Source organism: Pelodiscus sinensis, chromosome 12 (assembly GCF_049634645.1).
Source record: "Pelodiscus sinensis isolate JC-2024 chromosome 12, ASM4963464v1, whole genome shotgun sequence".
Classification (NCBI taxonomy): Eukaryota; Metazoa; Chordata; order Testudines; family Trionychidae; genus Pelodiscus; species Pelodiscus sinensis.
In genome coordinates this window covers 44177701-44203397 of record NC_134722.1, presented here as the reverse complement: position 1 = coordinate 44203397, position 25697 = coordinate 44177701, and the positions used below count along the sequence as shown (strand labels likewise).

Sequence of the window (25697 nt, the reverse complement as noted above, 5' to 3'; positions counted from 1 at the left end):
GTGCCCCTGCAACGTCTTCCACTGTGTGGACCAAGTCCAAAACTCAGCAGATTCAACGGGCTTTGGATCACGTCGTCCGTAGCGGCTCCCTTGAAGATTTCAGTACTCACAACTGGAAACTATTCCAGATAATGCAATTGAGCCATGGAGATTTTGGGCTTAAAATGCTATAGAATCAAGTTAGCCTGAGAGAAAACACAGCACTATCAGAACAATTTAACATAGGTGTGGACATTATTTACAAGCCAAATGTTTCCTGTTCTACCAATAGGTGGATAGTCATCTGTCCTACAGACCATCAAGCAAAGGTTAAATTCTTCAAAGTTTCCCAGCTTCCTAAATGACCTTTCTGAGTGTCTGTCTCTCCAGCAGGAAATACAGCTCTCTGCAAGGTGGCTGGATTGCGTGTAGAGCTAAGAAGAGCCCAGTAATTATGGTGTAACAGGGAGTTTGCCAAAACGTCTTCCTGTCTTTGTTTCATAGGAGGTGGGAGGAGTTTACCATCACTTTGAGAAAGGGGCTCAAACTAACCCAAACCTCAGTAGAAGCCAGTAGAATTTACTTCGAGATGGGGAAGAGACTAGAAATGTTGGACCTTGGTTTCTCGGCAAAACCAGTCTAGCCCTGGGGTTAGGTCAACGGTGGACCGTGCTAACCTTGGACCAGCTTTCTAGTTTATAAGAAACCCCCAAACACAGGGAAATTTTGTGTGGCTTTGCCTTTGGAGAATACTGTAATTGTGACACCGGAGGTAGGTCAGCCAATAACTAGATGGGTCAATTGGACTTTGGTTCATTGGTAAACTTCTGGCCTGTCAGTCTCACAGAATCAGAAACCAAATCTTTGAGCCGAAGCTTTGAATGGCATTCGCCCCATCACAAAATGTTATTTGGATGGTAACTCGCTATCCAGCATGAGTTCAGAACTGTAAAAGTACAGATCCGAGTTACGCGGATCCAACTTATGTTGGATCCGCAGTTACGAATGGGGCTTTTCTCGCCCCGGAGGACGGGAGCGGCGGGACGCCCAGATGCACCGCGGTCTGCCGCCCCCGTCCTCCGGGGCAAGAAAAGCTGCTCCCCGTCTCCCTGGTCTGCAGGGAGACGGGGAGCAAAGCCTCAGAGCACGCCCGCAGCGGGACAGCCCAGTGCGCTTGAGCTGTCCCCCTGCGGGCGTGCTCCAAGGCTTTGCTCCCCATCTCCCGACCAGCAGACCAGGGAGATGGGGAGCAAAGCATCGGAGCACACCCGCAGTGGGACAGCCGCGGTGCGCCTGGACTGTCCCGCTGCCCGCGTGCTCTGCGGCTTTGCTCCGCGTCTCCCAGGTCAGCAGACCAGGGAGACGGAGCAAAGCCGTGGAGGACTTGGGCAGTCCCGCCACCCCCGTCTCCCTGGTCTGCTGGGGGGGGTGCAGCTAGTGCCCCCCCCAGCAGACCAGGCTTTTCTTGCCTACCCCTGGGGTAGAGCAGCTCGGGGCTGCCAGGTTGGTCCCGCAGCGCCGCTACTGGAGCAACCCAGCAGCACCCCAGCTGCTCTGCCCCAGGTATCCCCAAGTCAGCCGCTGCTGAAACTGACCAGCGGCTGACTACAGGAAGCCCGAGGCAGAGTTGCTCTGCCCCAGGCTTCCTGGAATCAGCCGCTGATCAGTTTCAGCAGCAGCTGACTTGGGGACGCCTGGGTTTCTGAAGTTGAATCTGTATGTAAGTCAGAACTGGCGTCCAGATTCAGCCGCGGTTGAAATTGATCAGTTTCAGCAGCGGCTGATGCCAGTTCCGACTTACATACAGTTTCAACTTAAGAACAAACCCACAGTCCCTATTTTGTACGTAACCCAGGGACTGCCTGTATCTGTTCCAACAACTCCATCCTGTGCTGGGAAAGTCTGTCCCTTTAGCAGAGAACTGCAAACAGAAACCTGTCCTTAATTGAAAAGGGTGTCATCAAAATACCAATTTTCTAGCTAGTCTACCCTGTACCTACCCTTTCTAGCTATACATTTCTAATTCATTCATCACTGTAAGATCTAACCAGCCAAAGAGAAACCGGACTACGTATCACCCATCACCTACCTTTCAGACACTGTTTTTAGTCTCACATTTTACTTGATAGCCCGTATGTTTTGCAGGTGTGTAGGGGGGTACATACTCCTGTATGTACCACAAGGAGATTTGTTGAAGCTGGTGGATATGTTTCAAACTTTTGACAAATAACTGGCACAAGGAGGGCTTGTGAATATTTTTGCAAAAATGCTTTCAATCTATTTGTCTTCAGTCTTTGTCTCTTCATGGGCCCCAGGATGCAGACTTCAGGAATGAGGATTTCATGCACATGCACACCCAAAGCAGCACAATTCTCAACTTTTTGCACCCATGCATGTTCCAATAAGGTGGAGTAGCAGTGGTTCCCAACCTTTTCCAGATGGGGACCCATTTTGACAATTCAGAAAGACTTGGTGACTCAAGACTATTCAAAAACGGGGGGGCGGGGGGGGGCAGAACCACCTGGGGAGAGACTTGGCAACCCTTTTGAAATGTAATGGCGACCCATAGGTTGGGAAACCCTGAGCTAATGCCCGCACAGTTTCATTACTTCCGAAGTGCTGATCTTTGCTCACCCATGCAAGAAACTGATCATGTGGCATTGGTCCACTTGATACCAACTGGTCAATTCCTAAAAGCCAAATAAAAGGCTACATCCCCAAAGTCCCTGCAAATAATACTGTGTGGGAAATTTCCTTCCCAACCCCAAACGTAGCGGTCAGTTAAACCCCTGAATGTGAACTGTCATCACCATATTTAAACCCCAGATTCAATTATCTCAGGATCATGCCCTGATAGACTTAAAAAAAAAGTCTCATGAAAATGTTCCTGAAAACTCATTCTCCAAAGTGAGATCCAAAATCTAACAGTATACTTCCATCCGAAAGGGGAACAAAACCCATAACATGGAATAGAAAATACTCTTCAAAACTGTAAGAATCTTATAAAGTAAAAGCTCAATACTCTTCAAGCTTCAAGAATCTCTTGAAGTAAAAGCTCACATTTGTACACTGCCTGAAACCAGACCTCTCTGGTCTGACAGCTCTCTAAATACACTAGAGTCTGAAAACACTCCGGCCTCTTCTATACTTACATTTAAGTCAGCTATAATGTTCAGCCACACCACTAACCTCAGTGCCAACCTAACCTCAGTGTAGATGCTGCTTGGTTAACAGCAGAATTATTCTGTCAACCTAGCTGCTGACACTTGGGAAGTCGGGAGTTCCTAGAGCAATGGAAAAACTCCTTTGGTACTATAGTTGGTCTACACTATGCACTGGTTATGCTGGCAGAGCGACGCTGCCATAGCTATGCTTCTGCAGCCTCCATATGGCCTCAGACTGCTATCTTACTCCAGAACAGAATTTCTCAAACTTTTCAGGTTGACGATCCCTTTTTCAAAGTAAAAAATATTCACAAACTCTTTATATTTACTCTAAGGCTACGTCTACATTGTGCACTCCTGCGCAAGAAGATATGCAAATGAGGTGCAGCGATGAATATCACCGCACCTCATTTGCATATCTAATGAATTGCCATTTTGCGCAAGGGGCATCCTTGTGCAAGCACCTCTTGCGCAAGAGCTGTTCTGCCTGAAAATAAGCGGCTTGTGCAAAAGCCTCTTGCGCAAAAATGGTGACTCATTAGGTATGCAAATGCGGTGCGGTGATATTCATTGCCACACCTCATTTGCATATCTTCTTGTGCAAGAATGCACAATGTAGACATCACCTAAGAGTAAAATAATCTATTCAGAATAACAACGCTAAGTCTCTAGAATCCATTTGTGTTTCCAAAGTAAGGTTGCCAGGTGTCTGGTATTCACCCAGACAGTCTGGTATTTTCGCCTCCTGTCCGGTAAAAAAATTCAGAGAATATCGGACGTCTAAATGTCCAGTATTTTCTGATTTTTTCCTTGGCCAGGAAGTGAAAATGCCAGGTACCTGGCAACCCTACAAACACTCAGTGCCTGGCTTCCCCCCCATCCCCCCAGGCTCCCCAATACCCCCAGCCCCCCAACCCCAGCCCTCATGCTTACCTGGTTCCACAAGGCTGCCGGCACAAAATGGCTGCCAACCAAGGGGAAGCAATGCTTCCCCTGGGTCTTAGTGCTCAACTTCTCCCCTGTTCCTATCCCTGCACTCACTCTTAAAGGGGACATGCTGTTAATTTTTTTTTTTTTTTTTTTGCTCAACAACTTTGGTCTCCCCCCCCCCCTTTTTTTCTTCAATAGAATTTTTTTCCTGGTGTTTTTTTGGGGGGAGGGGGGGGGATTTTTTTCCCCCAGTGTTTTTTTTGGGGGGAAGGGGTGTTTGGTATTTGTGTTTCAACCATCTGGCGACCCTAGTTTCAAGAGGCTGGCAAAGAATGTTTGATCTTGAAGAATAGTGATAGAAATGTAGCTGTGTTAGTCTGGCGTAGCTGAAACAAAAAACAGGAGGGTCTGGCCCACGAAAGCTCATCACCTAATAAACCATCTTGTTAGTCTTTAAAGTGCTACATTGTCCTGTTTTTTGTTTGATCTTGAAGAGTAAGAGTACAGAGGGAGTGAGGTCTGCTTTAGCTCCAAGAACACTTTCAGAGCCTTGCACGCTTCCTCCACCACCATATCGGACTTCATGGCGCACACACACCCCAGTGGTGGTGACCTAGTGGTTGAGAAAACTTGCTCTAGAGCAGCAGTTCTAAAACTGTGGGTCATGACCCCTTTTGAATGGGGTCCTCAATGATGGCTTAAACTTGCTGTGGCCCAGGGCTGAAGCCTGAGCCCATTGCACAGGGCCAAAGCCAAAGCGCTTCAGCCCTGGGCAGCAGGACTCAAGTCATAGGCCCCCTGAATGGAGATGAAACCCTTAAGCTTCAGCTTTGCCCCTACACTCACCCAGAGTGCTGAGGCTCAGGCGTTGGCCCCCTCCCCTCTCCTGGTGCAGAGGGGCTTGGGTGACCTCAAGCTTCAGTCCACTTCCTGGGGCCACGAAGTCGTTTTTGCTGTCAGAAGAGGGTCATGGTGCAATTGGGAACCCCTGCTGCAACAGCAATGATGGGACTTGAGAGGTATCTGGAACCTGGGAATAGGGCCAGGGCTATATGATAAACTTACACCAGTGCAAGTGTCTCAGAGGGGTAGCCATGTTAGTCTGTAACTTTAAAAACAACATGCGGTCCTCTGGCAGCTCAGAGATTAATAAATATATCTATGGTACTCTGAGCTTTCGTGGGCACAACCCACTTTCTCAGAGGGGGGAATTTTTACAGAAGGAAGCAAACCCAGGTCTTCGGAGTGCAATTCCATTGTCCAGAAGTTTGCCTGTAGCAAGGAACAAGGCTTTAAAAAAGAATTGAATCTTTGGCATTCAAACACTGGGTCTAAAGCACAAGACATGCATCCCTCTTTGGACACATCTTGTGTGGATCGGATTGGAGATTTGAATTTTGATCTAAACTGTGGCCAGTGTTATGTAACCTTTGCTTTCCAAAGTCTTCGGAAATACACACATATTCTTTGAGTGGCTTTGGCAGTGCAAAGGGGCTGAAAAGCAGCTGGAGAACGTCCTCCGTTTGTGCTTACCTGTGCAGACAGCCCCCCCCCCCCCCGTAAAGGAGACATGGCTTGAGCACACCAGCAATCCACTGAAGACACTTGCAGCTGCAAGGCTGCCTTGAGAGACAACATGAGTTTGGAGGAGCAGACTGGAGAGAGAAGAGAATTTTGCTTGGAAGATCTGGTTCAATGTCTTGAACTCCACTTCAGTTTTACTGCCATGACAGCACAGGGCTTGCATTCAATACCTGTGTACCTGGTTGGGATTCAAGGCACAATAGGCATTTTATTCAATGTGTTTGTTTCATCTCAGTACCTCTGACTCAGCAACTCAGGCTGCAGCAAGGTGTGAGGCTGGATTGATGTCCGCTTGTTGGCCGAAAACAGCCCTTTTGAATAAGGGCCAGCGATTGCACAGGCACGTTCAGGCTGCTGCAATAGCTAATGAAGTGTCAGCATTTCCACTGGCTTTGAGACTTAGCCATTAAAAAGCTGCTTCAGGAAGTCCCAGTCAGGGAACAACATTCACATTTCTTACCCAACCTAAACAGGCAGAGAAACCATCTTGGGGGATTTGGGCACAGACCAGGCAAACAGACAGATGTTTGCTGGGTTAGGAAGAATTTTCTCCCTTGGATTCTCTTTTCCTTATAAAGAGCCTCTCTGGATTTAACAAGAGCCACTTTGCAGAATCCCCTTCTCATTCTCCCTTCAGGAGGTAGAGCTACTGCAAGCTACTGATGCCTTGAGTAGTGCATGGCCTGGAACTGCAAGCACAGCAGCGCCTTGAACTCTGCACGGAAACTGGGCCATTACTGAAGCTCGGGGGTAGTAGCAAAGGGACTGAAGTCACTGGCATAAGTTTATCGTGTAGTCCTGGCCCTATTCGCAGGTTCCGGATACCTCTCGAGTCCCATTATCTAGCCCCTGCAGAACCAGTGGGGCTCTTTCACCACACCCCTTGCACACTCTGGTGGATCTCCCTGGCAAAAAGCTTTCCTGTGCAAACCACTGTCCTGTGATTGCAAGAGATTCCCCATGGCAGAGAACGTAACTGGCTGACATAGGGGTTTGTGTGCTCAGTCAGTTTGCCAACCTACAAGGCAAATAATTACTGATGGCCTCACAGGAACGCTTCTTGCCAGGGAGATCCACATGACTGCACAAGGGATGTGGTGGAAGAGTACTACAGCTTCCCATATCTAGAACTAGGCTGGACAAACCACTGGTAAACGTGGGGCAGGAGAAGGACCCTGATAATGTGAGTCTAAAACTTGGCTATCTAGTGTGTGAGTGTAAATGTTCCACAGCTGTTACTGATCTACGGGATACAGCTATCAAAGGGGCAGCTGTGTTAGTCTGAATCTGGGGAAAAAAAACACGAGGAGTCCTGTGTATAGACTAACAGATTTATCGGAGCATAAGCTTTCGTGGGCAAAGACCCACTTCGTCAGATGCATGTTAGTCTATAAGGTGCCATAGATACAGCTACGCGCACAGGCAGGCTCATTCCAAGACCATAACCAAAACTAAACACAACAGGGTTAATGGCCTTCCTGGCAGAGCACACTGAGATCTACTCAAGATCTTACTGAAGTATGAAGTACAACGTCACATACACATTGTAGCAAACAATCAGCCTTCAATTGCTGCTTTAGGCAAGAAACTGTTAGGATTGCTAGTCCCCTGCTTTGGATTAGACAATGCTTCCCGTGTCCACCAAGGCAATTAACCACTACCCAGTGCAGGGCCACAGCAACCAAACCTTCTGGCCTGCAAGAAGGGCCACTCTCTCAGGGCTCACTTTTGGCAGGCCCATAAACTCTCCTACTACTTTCTCGTCAGCAGTTGGTAGAGGCAGAGTATGAGGCTGGCGTATTTCGCTCACGGTCTGTGCCCCCTGAACCAGCAGGAAGATTTGCCTAGCACAGGTTCCAGGCCAGCAAGGCCCACCCGACTTCCAGTGAATGCGATGACGTAGCTGTAGAGCAGGATATAGACTGTACAGAGCAGCACAACTGGGCAATTGGCAGGCTGCTGCAGAGCTGTCAGGGAGCAGCAGCTCCCCAGATGGTTAAGAAATAAGGGATGGACTCTGCAGTAGTGCTCCCAGCTCTTAGTGTGCAGAGCAGTAAGGAGCATGGTCCTCGGTACAGGAAGCCGTCCAGATGGACTCTCCTCCTCCTGCGAGGCAGAGGAATGGGGACATGCAATCAATCAGATGACAATGTCTCTATAGACTTACAGCAGAGATAGGAACCCATCTGTCTGTTACAAGGAACTCCACTTTCCCAAAGGCCATGGAGGCAGAGAGGAGGAGTTCTAGCCATCTCCCTTTCGCTCATATCTGCTTGCAATGGAACACTGAAGAGCCTGAGATTTTCTTGCACCTGACTTGTGTCAATTTCAACCTGGGAATCGCCACCATTTGAGAAAAACGACATCAAACTTTCAAATACAAAATATCATTTAATTTAGCCCAGACTAACAGAGTTCAAAAGCTGCATTCTGTGGAACCAACCTGGACAGCGCTCAAATCCTCCGTTACTTTCACCTTTGTAGAACTCATGGGTTCCCGTAGCAACAGCTGCTGCACAACTAAAGTAATAAAAACAAAATCTCCAAAAGCCCATTTAAGCAAATAGGTTCCCTCTCCTTTTAACATAGGAGAAGACCTACTCCATAAGACCTAAACTGAGTCACCTGCATAACAGTGATGCACTGAGCATAAGGAAAGTTACGTTAAAGAAATTCAGGATAATTACCAACACTGATCAAAAGGTTTGTGTTTTTTTAATTTTTTTAAACAATAACAAACAGCTGTGCTCTGAGCAAAACCAAATCTCTCTTACACACTTATATTTTAAAGTTTACTAACAGCATTGTAAAGTAAGGCATTCAAAAGAGATTTATTAAAATAAATTATCTTCACCAAAACATTTCTGAGAGTCATCCTTTCATTAAATTCACATAAAATTACCAATAATTCTTGATAATACTGAGCTCCTTCCCAACGACAGTGATACCAGAAGACACTCCTCAAAATGTTTAAAAGCCACTGCCATGTAAAACTCAGCTAACTAACCTAGGATTGTAGGTTTCAAGTGTGTCTAAAGTAAAAAAATCTTTAAAAGTTTTGGAGGAGAATTAGGGGATTTATTCACAGCTAACCTAAAATCCAGCAGCCTTGATTCTTCTTGTGTATGGGTGTATTACTACACAATACAAAGTTAAAAAAATAATAAGCAAGATACTGTAGCTATTGCTTGTCTCTTCAATAAAATCCCATGAAAGACCAAACTCATAGGTTTCAACAATGTTCCATCAGCATATTGTAACACTGAATTCCAATGTCAAATGTATTTGTCTCATGCACCCTTTTTTTACCTTTATTCTTTTCAGTTGCCCACCTGCTGCTGGCAATGCAATGCATAGAAAAATAACAATCCCGGTGAGTGAGCTGAGCTAGAAATCAGAAGTGAGAAGCAGCTCAGAAAAGGTCAAAGAAATTGTTTTACTGAGACCAATGTGAGTTAGCACCTCACCGTACAACCCTTGCTTCACTTTTAAGTTGTGTAGCTAGACAGTGGTTACCACCCCCCCAAGAATTCATTTCCCAGCAACACACTGGGCTGCACTGCTCCCACACGCCAGCATTTATCCATGTCCAAGCAGGCCTCTGTCACGTGTAATTCACCCTTGAGATGTATAGTAACTTGGCCATGACTGCTGACAAGATGGGGTTCATTGTGAATTTCAACACTTCAGCTCCTTCTAATACTCCCCTTGGATGATCTCAATCTAAACACGCAAGCACCTTCAATGATCTATGCAAACAGCTGTTAATCTAAGATGGAGTCTTTCCCTTGCCTCTGCTGCAGGCAGCAGAAATCGCATCCAAGGTTTAAAAACAGCATTTGTTTGTGAAGGGGATAAGTGTCACACAGAAAATATTACCAAAAGAAAGGTTAATCTGTCAGCTGTCCAAACACTATTAGACCACATGCTTTATACAGCAGAGACGCAGCCAGCTCACTCATCAGCACAGCTAGTGGAGCTCAGAAGAGAGACTTCCTGCTGGTACGAAGAGTGCAGGGTTTGTTTATTTATTTATTTATTTTTAACATTGCTCATGAGGAGACGGTGGCGGCAGCAGAGAGCACTAAGAGGTCTGTTGCATCTGCAGTCTCCGTTCGGCAGCAGCGGCTAACATTCTGCGGCGCACGGTGACAGGGTCTGAAGCAGCACCCTCAGACAGAAAGGGGCTCTCAGAGGTGGAGTCCTCATCGGAGGTTTTGGTTAAATAACGCCTACAAGCATAAAGGGAAATAATGGGTGAAAATAGCAGACTGGCTCATTTTGGCTCCTGAAAAACAGTCATTCAAGGTTCACCATTCAAAAAGCAAAGGAGAATTTAGGGTTAGGGAAGGTGGGAAAATGCATCATCTGCAGATCCCGAAGCAGCATGAACTCAGACTCTCTCTATGCTTATCAGAAAGAAGACTAGATTATCTACCATGCTTTTTATATAATTAAATAGCACCTAGTATAAACTTTGCGAAGTTTCCTGTGGTTAAAACACAGAACAAGAAGTCTAAAGATCCAGATTCTATTCCAATATCTTATATCAGTTCAATGTTTGGTTTTGGGCAAATTATTTAATCTCACTCTCACTTCATGTCCCTTTTCATAAAATGCTTTAGTAATAGTTACCAAAAAGTAATAGTAAAATGTTTTTTAAGTACATCAGAAGCGGGAAGGCAACTAAACAACCAATGGGGCCCTTAGACAATTGAGATGCTAAAGGAGCACTCAAAGATGATAAAGCCATAGCAGAGAAACTAAATGAGGGAGCAAAGCCTAAATGGGGAGCAAAGCGTCTTAGGACGCCAGCAGCGGGACAGCCGTGGGGCGTCTGGGCTTTCCCGCTGCCGGCTTCCCCGAGGCTTTGCAAAGCCGCGGGGGGGGGGGTGCTTCGGGCAGCGGGGCAGCCCAGGGAGACGCGGAGAAAGCCCCGGAGTACACGGGCAGCAGGACCGCGAGGTCCCGCAGTCCGTGTCCTCCGGGGCGAGCCCCGTTCGTAACTGCGGATCCGACATAAGTCGGATCCGCGTAAGTCGGGGACTGCCTGTACATAAAATGAACTAATAGATTTAAATTGGAAAGAAAAAATAAATGTGTTTCTTTGAACAAAAGATAGGATTTGAAGGAAGATTTGTCTGAGGGCAGGTATATTTGAGGACAGATTTCTCAAGAGAGTCTTAAAATGCATCCATAAGTTTTCATCTTAGGTTCCATTTGAACACAAAAGGAGGTATTTAAAAAACACAAAGGGGATTGCTGACAAAAAGGGCCTGCACCTTCAAACAGGCTCCTTTAATGTTTTGCGTTTAAAAGGTTGGCACAGAAACCTGTTCAATAGAAATGATGTAAACAATACAAAAAAATCCCATTGTATGGTACTTAGTGGTTTCTCTCTCACTGGGCATTTGTGTGCATTTACAAATGATGTTCAAATGTCATTTATCAGAGTTTATCAAGATTCACTGATGTGACCAGAATTTGTAAAAACGAAAAAAGCAAACACTGCATTTATTAGCAGCCAAAAGAATCAGGTTTTTAATTCATGACTATACTTTGGGGGGGGAGGGGATTGGGTTGCACTGTCAGTCCTGTGTACCATTACAGATATATGTCACTTGGAACTTAAGCAGACACAAAAACTTGCTCAACACTTGAAAATAATTGTGTTTGCCCTGCGGTGTCAGCCTTAGTAATCTATGTAGCGCAGACCCAGCCTCAGCAGCCTCTGCTCGGAGGTAAGATGATGGTTTATGAGAGGTAGACTTGTAAACACTACTGGTTCTTTTCTCCATTAAGTTCTAATACAAAGCCCACTAAAGTCACTGAGAGTCAGTCCATGATTTCAATGGGCTCCAGATAAGGCCCTAGGTTAGGAATTTATATTCACATCCTGTTGAGAAATGGACTTAAGTCATCACTTCCCAATGGTGTCCTTGATAATGGTGCTGAATTAGACAGAATCCTGATCCCGCAGGAGCACACACAGCTATTGTTCTCACTGCATTTTGCATGAACGCATAAATAAAAAAGTCAATGATTACAGTTAGTCGACTACCCAATAAGCCCAAGCGTGTCACGTAATTGAGTTGCTACTTTACTAGTCACTCCCCCGCCCCTTGCTGCCTCTGATACAGAGGCAGCAATGGGAGAGCAGGAACTGGTGCTGGCGGGAGCTGGCTTAAAAGTCTCCATGGTGGGGGAGATGGGAAGGCAGAGGCACAGTGGGGGACCCGGCACAAGCCGGGAGACGCTGCGTCTCTGCTTTTTAAATGTAGTAAAGAGCCTGGCGGCTCTTATTACATTTAGAAAGCAGACGTGCAACATCTGGGACCGGGCGCAAGACAGGACTCAGCTCTCCTGGATCGCGCCTGGTCCTAGACAGGCCTTTTATACACCTAGCGGCTCTTACTACATTTAAAAAGCAGAGCTGCAGCGAACCCCCTTATCAACTAATAGCTTTCTAACCGCTATTTAACATCTCTAATTACAATCTACACAAACTGCACTTGACCTGGCTAGGCTAATTAATGAGACAGTACTGTGTGTCGGGCAGTGAGCATACTTGCGAGCTTGCTGCAGCAGGTCTTCCTTCCGCTGAACTAACATACGCTGCCTTTCATCAGCGGACTTGGAGAAGCGACTTCCTCGGGCCTCAAAATCTTCTGTCTCACTGGGCTCTGCTTCCATTTCACTGAACTCCATTTCTTCCAGCCTTGAACTGAGTTCAAGTGGCGCTCTTTCAGTCTAGGATAATGATAGGAAAGCAAAAAAACATGGGGCTTTCTACATCAGAACAATAATCAACAGCCTAACCTCAGCGCTATTAGATACAGAGACATCAGTGCAGGGACGAGGGAGGGGAGGGAGGCTGCTCCGCAGGAGCCGGTACACGCTTGCAGGATCAAGCCTTAAAATATAGTAAATTCAACCCCAACATTTTTCATACCACCAAAATGCTTTTAATAATAATGAGCAACACAACAGAGGCACAAACATGAAACATCAACAGCTAGCTCATGTAACCTAATTAAAATCAGCCATTATAGTATGAGAGCAAGCAACATGATACAGTCTCCCGCAGTATTCTTGCCAGCAAATTAAGACAATATGGATTGGATAAATGGACTGCAAGGTGGATAGAAAGCTGGCTAGACTGTTGGGCTCAACGGGTAGTGATTAACAGCTCCATGTCTGGCTGGCGGTCGGCTTCAAGTGGAGTGCCCCAAGGATCGGTTCTGGGGCCAGTTTTGTTCAACATCTTTATTAATGACCTGGCTGAGGGGATAGATTGCACCCTCAACAAGTTTGCGGATTACACTAAGTTAGCGGGAGAGGTAGATATGTTGGAGGGCAGGGATAGGATCCAGAATGATCTAGACAAATTGGACGACTGGGCCAAAAGAAATCTGATGAGGTTCAACAAAAACAAGTGCAGAGTCTTGCACTTGGGACAGGAAAGTCCCAAGCATTGTTACAGGCTGGGGATTGAGTGGCTAGGCAGCTGTTCTGAAGAGAAAGACCTGGGTAAAACAGTGGATGAGAAACTGGATATGAGTCCACACTGTGTTCTTGAAGCCAAGAAGGCTAAAGGCATGTTGGGCTGCATTAGGAGGAGCATTGCCAACAGACCTAGATAGGTGATTATTTCCCTTTATTTAGCACGGTGAGGCCACATCTGGAGTAGTGTGTCCAGTTCTTGGCCCCCCATTACAGAAAGCATGTGGACATATTGGAGAAAGTCCAGTGGAGGGCAACCAAAAATGATTAGGGGGCTGGACCACATGACTTACGATGACAGGCTGAGGGATTTGGGCTTATTTAGTCTACAGAAGAGAAGAGTGAGGGGGGATTTGAGAGCAGCCTTCAACTTCCTGAAGGGAGGTTCCAAAGCGGCTGGAAAGAGGCTGTTCTAAGTAGTGACAGATGGCAGAAGGAGGAGCAATGGTCTGAAATTGCAGTGGGGAAGGTCTAGGTTGGATATTAGGAAAAACTATTTCCCTAAGAAGGTGGTGAAGCACTGGAATGGGTTACCTAGGGAGGGGGTGGAATCTCCATCCCTAGAGCTTTTTATGTTCCCAGGCTTATTGGTTAATCTTAACAACTACATGCACTCCCCCCACTTGCTGACTTTGTATCAGAGGCACCAGTGTGTGTGGGGGGGGGGGGAGCAGGTGGGGGGCAGGCTTTTAAGCCATGTCTCTGCCAAGCCAGTCCTGCACCGCCCTTGCTGCCTCCCAAAGAGGCAGCAGAAGGCTGGGGGGCAGGTGGAATGTCGGCACAGCCCCTGTCCGTGGAGAGCTCGGGCCCTCCGCAGATAGCAGCTGCTTGCACCCGTGTTTTTAAACTAAATAGAGGGGGCTATTTAGGGATTTGGGGCAAATGGGTCAGGGATGGTACTTGGTCCTGCCATAAGGGCAGGGGACTGGACTCAATGACCTCTCAAGGTCCCTTCCAGTCCTATGAAATAGGTATATCTCCAGATAAGTATAAAAAGTTTTTTCTAAAATCTTCCTTCCCCAGATTAAGCTCATTACTTCCTGTCCTAATGAGATTGATCTCATGTGAAAGGCCCTTGTGACTAACTTCTCTGTAAGCACGAACAGATACAGGCTGAGTAGCAGCACTGCAAGCTTCCTTCACACTACTCAAATATGATTCAAGCTTGACCTAATGGCACACACATGAAAGCTGAGAGGGAAATGCCATCTCCATGGCTAATTTACTGTTTTGGGCCTCAGATAAGACAGTTAAGAGCCCATTCCACATGATGGTTGCCTGACCAGCAGGAACAGAATGGACACTTCCAACTCACTTCCCATGACCCTACAGTCATCACTGGTAAGAGACCTGAGATGAAATTCACATCCAGTCACTTATGGGAGAAAAAGATCCCTTGATCATTATCCCTAGCCTATTATTGAAAGTTAGCCAGCACATCCTCTCTCAGGTCAATGGGATCAGATTAAAGTGCTTTAATTGGGGTTTTGTTAATTATTTTAAAATAAAAAACTTTGAAAGTACTGCACCTATATTTTCCACTTCTAAAGCTTTTCCGGTGATTTAGCACAACAGCAGATCTCCACACAAAGATCCAGAACTTCAGTACAGAAAATGAAAAGGTTCAAGTTCAACTCAACTCAATCAAAGCAAGAATAAATTTGTTCTTGCGATGTTCTGTATCAGGAGATGACAATACGAACATCCCAAAAGAAATCAGAGTAATTCCTAAACAAATATGAGAAGGTTTCCCTAAGTCAGTGGTTTTCAAACTGTGGGCCATGGCCACCTTGCAAGTGGGCCACAGCTCAAGCTCAGCCCTCCCTCCTCCTGCAGCAGGGAGCCCATGAAGGCACTCCAGCCTCCCCTCTCCGCCCCCGGGGATGGAGCGCCAGCACTAGCTTCCCGCTTGGGGGGTAGGAGGGGAAGAAAGCCCAAGGCTCCTCAAGGATCCAGCTCATGGGGAAGAAGTGGAGTCAGAAGTGGCTCTGTGTGCTGCCGCTTCCCTTCCCTCAACGAGGGGGGAACAGCAGCACACGGGATGTGCTGCCTGGAGGCTTTCCTCGCTGCTTCAGCCAATGGGAGCAGTGGGAGACCGGGCCTGGGAGCAGGGGGGGGGAGGGAGGGGAGGAGGGCTCCCTTCCCCTCATGCCCAAACCCTGCACCATCACCCCCAATGCACCCTCCCTGGTGAGACCCCCTCATCCCAAAACCTACTCGTGCACCCTCCCCCCCCCCAGCCACACACCCCTACCCCCAGCCTGCTCCTGCATCCTCCCCCCGGCCAGACACCAATGCGTCCAAGATCTATCTGTCCATCTCCCTCCCTGCCCCACAACAACATGAAAAAAGTCCCATACTTGAAAAATCCACTCATTAAAAGGGACAACATCCAAAAAGAAAATAAAGAATGGCGCTCTCATCCTCCCTCCAAGGGATTACTATGCTCTGCAACTCTCCAACACCTTTCCCTCCCCAGACATGAAACAAGGTGAAAAAACATCCTATCCATCACAGTCACATGAGAGACTACTGAGCTTTAGAATGCAAGCCTGACATTTTCTGCACAGGTGTCACCAATGTGCACCTCTGGCCCAGGGACTGAATAATACACACCAGCAGTTTACTGGTACTCTTGGCTGTTAGCATTCCTTTCTCCGTTAATTTGTTTTCCTTTTACTGACATGCTTGTGTGATTTTTGAGCCAGCTCACCTGAGTAGTAATTTCTGCTTCCTCCTGATCAGAATTATGCCTTTCCACTGGACTGTTTGATGTGGCTCTACCACCATCCGGACGCTACAATACAAGCAACAAAGATTTAATATACAAATATGAAATGCATTTATTTTTGCAAGAATAAATTCAAGTTCTGTCTTACAACTCACAGCCCGTTGTACTCTATTATAAACAGATAAGTTAACAAGAAAGAGTACACAGCTGAAAGTGTGAGAGAGACAGAATTACAGCTGTTTCTCTTCACACACAAGTGGAACTTACTTACCAGGTACTAAAATAGTTTCTGATACGTGCAGCACCAGAATCAGGCATTACTACTAACAGGAATGTGATTCCCAGACTGTTTTACTGCAGCCCAGGATAAGTAAGAAGAACTGGACATTATTTTCCTCACACTTTCCTTATAGAAACTCCTCCTCAATGATATAACTCAATCATACATCGGCAGAGAAAGTAACTGCAAATGTTATAAAGCTAGAATGTGAGTGACGTGAAGCTTTGAAACATTCTGAGAAAAATCACCATGTAAGATGAAATTTGTTATATTTGTTTTTAGCCCATGTGGTGACTTTGCTATATGAAACTGAAAACATGGTGCTTCTGGAAAAGCAGCAACATTCCATGAAAAAAAGGGTTAATACAACAATAATCAATAAAGACTCAATAATCATACTCACAAAACCCACAGCATTAGGATGCCAGTCAACTTCATACAGTAGAGGTAAGCAACGAGGCTGACATAATTACCGGGCCCCTAGGCAAAGTGGGGGAGCCTCAGCTCTGCACTCCTGGAAGGGGTGGGGCCTCGAGCAGAAGGGGCAGGACTGAGGCTGCCAGCCCTCAGCACTGCCTGGACTGTGTTCCCCTTTGCCAGCCCTTACCACCACCAGGGCTCTGGCAGTGATTTAAAATCTCCAAGCCCTTGCCCTGTTTCCCCAAAGATAGTAGGCCTCTAGTTAAGACATTCAAATTTAATCCTATCTTAGAATACTAAATGCCATATTCTGTGCAAGGGCACCAGTGTTAGGGTGGCAAAAGGAATGGCTTGACATTTATGCAGGTGCATCTGTATAAAAAAGTGCAGTAACCCCACGACCTGTTAGTGCTAATAGATAAAAAACAAGAAAGAATTGAAGAATCAATGTTACATGTTCCTAGTTTGTTCTTAACATTCTCATCTGTGATTAACCAAGGGTGGAACCTTTTTTGGGTCAGGGGCCACTGACTCAAGGAAAAGTCAGTTGGGGGGCAGCACACAAGTGAGAAGCCAAAAAAACCTCCAAAAAACCCTAAACCCATGACATGGCCTCTGACTGAGAAGGAGAAAGACACTCCCCACATTCCACTCACACACTAGAGCCTACTGGGGTCCAGGCTAGTAGATTTTGTGTGCTCCAGTCCCTCAGTAGGTGTGCACTCCCCAATGCTATGGGAGAAGCCCTGAGCCTTGGAGGCCAGATCCAGGTAAGCCGCAGGCCGCATCCAGCCCCCAGGCCTGATGTTCCCCACCCCTGCTCTAAACCATTGATAGAGCATGATCCTGTCAGGACAAGATCTCATGACTGACCTGTGTAGGGAAAGGTACCTGGATGCGCCCCTCTAAGATGTTGTCGGTTGTTATTTCTACAGAACGTGTCAGCTGGAGATCCTGTAGAACTATATGGTAAGGAACCTGAGGGAACATCTCTTGAATCTGATGGGCCTGTAAAAAGCAAAATTTATAATATGAAAATCTGTGTGCAAAGTGTCTCCAAAACAAGTATTAATGGAAGGTATCTCAAAGACCCAAATTTTCGCTGCATAGTTTGTATCTGCAGTGATCGCAATTCCATCCCAGTTGCGGTAAATGTGCAATTACAATAACTACAAGAGCAAATGGGACCCAGCTGTTCTCCCTTTCTGTCTCAAAAAAAGGCTGAGAACAATTGCCGTTTGTCCCATGCTCTCAGGAACCAAAAATGAGAAAGCGGATGCGTATCAGTTAATGCTATTGGCTACATGCATCCCTCCCCCTTCTGCCAGTAAATGTTTTAGCAGGTTGGTCAACAGCCTGGTTTAGTCCTGGCTTGCGCTGGATCCTGGGAGCTACTCCTGCTGCAACTCCACACTGAAGATATTTAGGATCTAGCTGGGCAGGCAGCCCAGCTCAGTCCCAGCTTGCGATGGATCCCAAGAGCTACCGCCACTGGGGCTCTGCATAAAAAGTCATTTATGAGTCAGGCATGCTGGGTCCTGGGAGCTACCCCCGCTGTGGATCTGCATAAAAAGTCATTTAGGTGGCAGGCAGGCAGGCAGCCTAGCTCAGTCCCAGCCTGCACTGGGTCCCGAGAGCTACCCCTGTTGAGCTGTCTTGATAACTCCTAGGTGTAGAAAAATATTATAGGACCAGTACAAGTGCTTTCAGGATCAGTAAACCTTCCCTTTGCCTGGAAAGAAAAAAAGCCAATGCAAATAGTGTGTGGGGGATAGTGGAGAGAAAACCAGGCACATACTGGATGGCACTTTTAACTAGTTCACAAAGAAACAGATACAGCACAGATGTTCCCCACTCTGGCACTTTGAGTGTAGAAAGTTGGACTCTGCAAGAGACTTTAAAATACTTTGCCACTAAAGGCTTCTGTTTAAAAACTTCCCAGGGTCACAGATTCCCTGACCATGGATAGTAAGCTGACACCACCCAAATGTAAACCCACCTTGAGAACCCAGGAAGACACATTTGGAATTTCCTATGGGATCCCTCAAGTTCTTTAACATTCCCTTTGGAGCGCGCTTAAAAAAAAACACCTCTAATTTTCTTAATAGCCAACCTTGCAGTCTTAATAGCCAACGTACACAGAACCCCCTCCTTTCTAGGACACAGGAATCAGATCATGGTCTTAAAAAAGGTGATTTTTATTAACAAAAAAGAAAAAATTCTTGATTGTTAGGTGTTATAGAGCAACTGAAAAGAAAGAAAGATTTATGCATAGAGAACTACTTCCGTGAGATTCAGTTTAAAAGTTACAGTATAAAGAGGGAGGGGTAGTTACGTGTACTCAGCACAGAGAAGTCTAACAAACCCAAAAACAGAGAAAATAACCTGATTGCATCTGGTTCTTCCCTAGGCATGGATGTCACTGAATCCTCCATTCCTGTTTTCCTGGCTCAATTCATCTCTCCGAGCTCTGCTCTGGTTATACAAGGACTGCCACAAGAAGATCACTGATTCCAATTCAAATTACCCACAGGCTGTTTTCACTGGCTCTCCTGGCTTCCTGTCAACATTTGCTGTTTCCCTAACATTCCTGGAGCCTCTCTAAAACCCCTCCCCTTTAACACAACTCATAAAAACAACTTCCCTTTTTAGTAATCTGTAGCCAAGTAACAGATACAAGATTTCAGCCACTAATGGCCTCTTTCTTGGAATACTGTACAAGGGTTTGCTTCAGATAACATGAAGCAAAATTCTATTTAATTTCCACTTTAAAATGCATAATACTTAGGTTTACTAACACACTGGTCTTTTTCCTCCTATTAGACAATTTAAAGAACAGCGCTGAAATATATACAAATATGTATGACCCTTGTAAATTATTAGTCATCCTAAATAAAACCTCCATCTTATGTCATCCTGTTCAGCCAAAACAGACTTACAGGCATGGGAGCACAATCTATTAATCAGTCTTACCATAGCATTAAGTTGTGAGTTGCTTGCTTGTGCAATACCCAGGATATTAGTAGTGTGCATCACTTCCACTGAAAAACTAGGCAGCCAGCTAGCAATTCTAGAGCCTAAGAGCAAGAAACCAAAAGAAAAATCAGGCACAAATAAAAGAAGTTTTCAGTGATATAAGCTTTTTCATAGGTACTTAATCCATCATCTATAATTACACAAAATGAATAAAGGGAAATTTATAATGGATTCCATTCTAAGCATGTCTGCCAAATGGAGAAGGCGGCAGGATCCAAGATAAACACATCTCTCTCCCCATTACTGTCCCTATTTGTTTGAAATGTACATATTAACATTTCACTAAACCAGCCACTGTGGCTGATCTTTCACAATAACTGTAGCACTTTTATTTTTAATAGTTTGGGGGCTATCAGTGAACAGGGATATAAGTGAGTAGTCAAATAGTCAACGACCAGAGTACTCGCTTCCCCCACCCCTTGCTGGCAGTGGGGGGAGAGGAGGAATGGGAGCTAGTGCTGGGAGGAGCCGGCTTAAAAGCCAGTTCCCCCCAGCAACGTCTCCATGGTGCTGCCTGCCCCCTCCCCCTACGCTGCTGCCTCTATTAGAGGCAGGAACGGGGCGGTGGGGAGTAGAGGAGGCTGCCCCCGAACAGGGGCTGCTGGAGCCAGCCCAAGCCCAGCTCATTTACTACAGTTAAAATGCAGAGCTGCAGCGGTCCTGGCTCTGTTTCGGCTCGCACCAGTCTGGAACTTGCCCCCACTGTGTCTCTGAAGTTTAAAAGTAGTAGGACATTAACTCCATTACAGTACCAGTAAATATAGTTAAGTTCCAGGAGTAAAAATACCTTGTTCAAAAACAAAGGGAAAAAGCTCTAGGATGAAATTCAGCTCTAGTGTAAAGGGCTACAACTGCATCAATTTCAATGGAGATCTGCCTGCTTATAAGAGCTAAGTTTGGCCCCTGTTCTTTCATAATCATGCTGCTAGTATCCCTGGGAAAGTGCTGCTATGCAAGAGCATGGAGCAATAGTGCTGTGTGATCCTCCACCTCTTCCTGTGGCAATTACTGGATCAGGCCTACTTGAGTATGGAAAGTGGATAAACCCTCATTCCCATTCTTTATTGGTCCATGCCTTGCTATAAGCAACTTCCGGTCTTGCCTTCATAGCAATTTCAATGGTCTCTCATGTGAGTATGTGGGGAGGGGAGCTTCTACTTAGGAGAGTGTCCTTAGGAGAGACAAAACTAACACAGAAAATAGAGAAGGTGCAGAAAACAGTTTGCAGTGACATGTGGGCGCACCCAGCAAGGACCTGACTTTCTTCTCTTGGTTCTCTTGATTTGTAAGATGTGAAATTAAAAATATTACACAAAGATTCATTGTGTGACAGTGCAGCATTGAAGTCAGAATGCCTGCTATGAGCATGCTTGGAACTCTCCTCGGGGAAAGCCCAATTGCCGCTGCCTGGAACACACACTTAAGTGAAGCTTTAAAATTACTATCAAGTGTTAACATTTCCCATCAGTTGTGGAAAGACATGCTGATGCCAAAGCTAACAAAAATTTGGAAGAACCTTTGCACTAATGGGCTTTTTCTGCACCAGAAATAGCTTTTATGTACCTGCATACTGGGGAACAGTGTGACCCAGAACCACTGGCAAGTCTTTGTGCATATAGACAATATATTACACACGATAAATTAATGAAGCTACCAGGACCACCTACCCATAATGATCAACTCAATTTTGAACATATGCTTTTAGTTAAGATCAAACTTTATTAGGCCTCTGTAGAATTTTCTGTGGCTCATGGTTTGCAAGACTCTTCCAAGTTTTGGCTAGTTAATGGAGAGTAGATGGTAAGTATAATTTTGGTGAAAGCCTCCAGTACATTCATGTTAACATATAACAGTCTTTCAAGAGCAGCCACTGATTAGCAAACAATCTGGATGGCAGACAAACACTAAGCATTGTTTGGTCTGCCAATAAGCATGAGAATATATGCAACAAATAACAGTTCTAGAATTGTTAATCCTGCAGAACTCTAAATGGCTACTCTCTTGGCCTTGAGTTGCAGGAGGAAAGGAGCTCTCAGAAGTCTCTACGGCTGTGGTCACCAACCAGTAGATCGGGATCTACCAGTAGATCTTGGAGCCTCTGATGGGTGATCCTGACTGGTTTGATAGTCTCCCAAGATCTACTGGGAGACTATCAAGGCTGGCACTTCAGCTGCCACTTCAGCTGCTCCTGCCCAGAGCCTCAGAGCTGCCTCTGAGAGTTTCCTGCTTGTTTTGCAGGGTGGGGGAAAACAGAAGCAGGGGGGCACTGATGTCTCTCTGTCCCCCTCTCCTGTACCCCATATCCACAGAGGAAGGAGGGCGGGGCCTCAGCAAATGGATGGAGCTGGGGTAGATCCTAGATTGATTTAAATTCAAAAAGTGATCTTGTGCTTAAAAAGGTAGGAGACCACTACTCTACGGCTTTGGATAGTCTTAAAAGCATATGTTCAAGCCTCTTCAGAAGTGTGATGAAAGCAAGTGTAGGCATATGTGAGCTAGCTTTCAGCTAGCACTAGCAGTGAAGCCATGACAGCAGCATTAGATGGCTAAGCCCACTGGAGAGCCTCAGTACATATTTGACCAGCTTCTTGTGCTGCTGTGGCTTCATTGTTATTGTTATATGTCTACATATGCTGCAGTCACACCTCTGATTGCAGTGCAGACCTGCCCTATGAATCAATATTCACTGTAACTAGAAGGAACTAGATGTCTGAGAAAGCTGAAGGGGAAAGGACATTTTTATATGGTTTAAGTGTATCCTGGACCACAGTGAGGATGCACTTGTACAGAAGGCTACTGCTCTTCTATTTTTCTGGATAAGATCAACTGTAAAAACTGTATCAGAGGGGTAGCCGTGTTAGTCTGAAGCATAACGAGAATTTCTGTGGCACCTTATAGTCTAACGGATTTATTGGAGCATAAGCTTTCATGGGCAAAGACCCACTTCATAAAACCTGGTTAACTAACCATCAAAGTGGAAGAAGTGATTGTGTTGGTTCAAGCGAGGTCTGCCTTCTGCTACTGCCACAGGTACCAAGTTCTCATCTAGGTTCTCTCTCTGATGGTCCTCCCTAACTCGGTGGTTGTCAGTGATATTGAGAGACATTCTGCAGGTGGGACAGGATGTGTCCTGTTCAAGCCAGGAACGCAGGCATGAGCTGTTAAGAAACCAGGCAACAGAAAACCATAATCAGCACATACCATTTGTCTGAGGTATCAAAGACCATTGGTGCACCAAAAAGTTGCAGTGTAACAATCACACCTCACAATATTCTCCACAACACATTAATAGGTCTGATTGCTCTGTGACATTTTACAGACATCTTACCTGAAGCAATAGACTATCTAATCAGCTTCTGATGCCCATATCACTTGGTTTATCTTCTCAGCTCAAAACAAGTGAAACTATTCTTACCTTGTTTTATACCTAGACTTCCAGACAGACCTTCTTCCGTCTAGAGAAGCTTTGAAGGATTTCACTTGCCCAAGTAACCCAGAACAAGTACATTTTTGTTTATAAGGAGACATTAAATGATCATTATCATAAAGACCAGGGGAGTAGATTTTGTGGCTGTATTGGTAAATCTTCAAGGCATTTTTAGGCAGACTGGTCTGGAATTAGCATTCCAACGTACTGTTATTATTTTTTTCAAACAGTTACCTTACTTATATTACTAACAAGGATCCTATCGCTTTGAAAATGTTATGGACTAAGATGTATTGATGCAAGCAATAATGCATGTATTTCCTACGTTCATCTACATCTACAACTCTAAGAGTCCCAGAACTTACAGGAATCTACTGAATACTTTGTCTGCTTTCTGATTCAGACTGGTATGATTCAACTCCCTAGTCTACAATGAGAAATCATGCAGAATTCAAAACAGTATTTTGCTGCAGAAATTCAATACAATTTCTTATAAAATACTTGGTGCTCATATAAATACAGGAAACCCCGAGTTGCGACTACCCGAGTTGCGACCCCCCGCACTTACAACTATTTTTTAAAGTGTGGAACAGGCCAACCCCCCCCCCCCCCCGACTTACGATGGCGCACGGCACCTATCGTCAATGAAGGTTTAAGTTACGATGCCCCCGACTTGCTACACTTCCCCGGGAACCAAACGCATTGGGGGTCACCTGTATACTTAATCAGAAGGGCTCAATACTCTTTACAGAGGCTCAGTATGCCTCACCCCCATTTTACAGGTGGTGAAACACAGTTGAAAGAAGATTTTCTAAATGCCAAACTACAAGCCAATGGCAAAGTCAAAACTATAACCCACGAGACTCAGTGCAAGGTCCCATTCCAGTGGATCAAACTGGAGCAGCTCCCACCGACCCAGTTTAAGTGATTAACAGGTTAAACAGAACGTTTAATTGGGTAACAGTAACATCAAAGTAGACATAAATTTAGCCAACTACATCAGGCTGGTCCTGATGCTGTTAGGGGTGTTAATGCTATAAAATCATCACTTACTGTAGCAAATAAGTGTTGAATATTGTAAGAGAGTAAATTACAACAAAGTTTACTAAAAATTAAGGATGGGCTTTTCAAAGACAAGTAAACCTAACTCCCACTGAAATTCAACAGGATTTGGGCTAACATGATTTGACCCTTTTGAAAGCACAGCTTAAAGGCACAAGTCTGAACTCAACTTACTGGATGAGGAAGGTAAGATAGTGACAGATGATGTGGGAAAAGCTGAAGTTTTTGAGGCTTTCTTTCCCCTGTCTTCACAGACAAGAGCAGCTCCCAGACTACTGCACTAGGCAACACACTATGGGAAGGAGGTGGGCAGCCCTCAGTGGAGAAAGAACAGGTTAAGAACTATTTAGAAAAGCTAGACATAAACAAATCCATGGGTCCGGATTTAATGCATCGGAGGGTACTGAGGGAGTTGGCAAAGCCTTTGGCCATTATCTTTGAAAACTCGTGGGGATTGGGAAAAATCCCGAATGACTGGAAAAAGGTAAATGTAGTGCCTGTCTTTAAAAAAGGGAAGACAGACAATCCAGGGAACTACAGACCAGTCAGCCTTACCTCAGTCCATGGAAAAATCATGGAGGGGATCCTCAAGGAATCCGTTTTGAAGCACTTGGAAGAGGGGAATGTGATCAGGAATAGTCAACATGGATTCACCAAGGGCAAGTCATGCCTGACAAATCCTATTAGCTTCTATGTTGAGGTAACTGGTTCTGTGGACATGGGGAAGTCAGTGGATGTGATATATCTTGACTTTAGCAAGGCTTTTGATACGGTCTTCCACAACATTCTTGCCAGCAAGCTAAGAAAATATGGATTGGATTGTAAGGTCTCGATGTCAGGTTGATGGTCGGTTTCTAGCGGAGTGCCCCAAGGATCGGTTCTAGGGCCAGTTTTATTCAACATCTTCATTAATGACCTGGATGAGGGGATGGATTGCACCCTCAGCAAGTTTACGGATGATACTAAGCTAGTGGGAGAGGTAGATAGGTTAGAGGGCAGGTCAAGTGACCTAGACAGGTTAAAGGATTGGGCCAAAAGAAATCTGTGAAGTCCAACAAGGACAAGCACAGAGTCCTGCACTTGGGATGGAAGAATCCCAAGCATAGTTACAGGCTGGGGACCAACTGGCTAGGTAGCAGTTCAGCAGAAACGGACCTGGGGGTTACACTTGACCTATGAGCAGCCTTCAACTTCCTGAAGGGAGGTTCCAAAGAGGCCAGGGAGAGGCTGTTCTCAGTAGTGAGGGATGGCAGAACAAGGACCAATGGTCTCAAGTTACAGTGGGGGAGGTCTAGGTTGGATATTAGGAAAAACGATTTCACTATGAAGGTGGTGAACTACTGGAATGGGTTCCCTAGGGAGGTGGTGGAATCGCCATTCCTAGAGGTTTTTAAGTCTTGGCTTGACAAAGCCCTGGCTGGGATGATCTAGCTGGGGTTGGGCCTTCTTTGGGAAGGGAGCTGGACTCGATGACCTCCTGAGGCCTCTTCCAGCCTTATGATTCTATTATTCTAACCATGTGAATCCAGGCTGTCATCTATTTTTGTACATCTTGCACAAATGCGGACTCAGTTTACTCCA

General features: G+C 45.6%; 1 protein-coding gene across 2 annotated transcripts in view; it reads right to left on the bottom strand.

Moving 5' to 3' along the window:
* Window positions 1-8999: 8999 nt before the first annotated feature.
* AMFR (autocrine motility factor receptor) overlaps window positions 9000-25697 on the bottom strand; it is a 48289-nt gene continuing 31591 nt past the window's right edge. Inside the window, exons 9-14 of one of the 2 annotated variants that reach the window (XM_075940401.1) lie at window positions 22595-22785; window positions 19565-19668; window positions 17465-17599; window positions 15874-15957; window positions 12226-12407; window positions 9000-9889 (exon numbers count right to left, since the gene is read on the bottom strand). In XM_075940401.1, the coding sequence (XP_075796516.1) occupies window positions 9742-9889; window positions 12226-12407; window positions 15874-15957; window positions 17465-17599; window positions 19565-19668; window positions 22595-22785 (844 nt within the window). In that variant the 3' untranslated portion in view covers window positions 9000-9741. The remainder of the gene's footprint in view (window positions 9890-12225; window positions 12408-15873; window positions 15958-17464; window positions 17600-19564; window positions 19669-22594; window positions 22786-25697) is intronic. The other variant, XM_075940402.1, reaches the window with a different exon arrangement.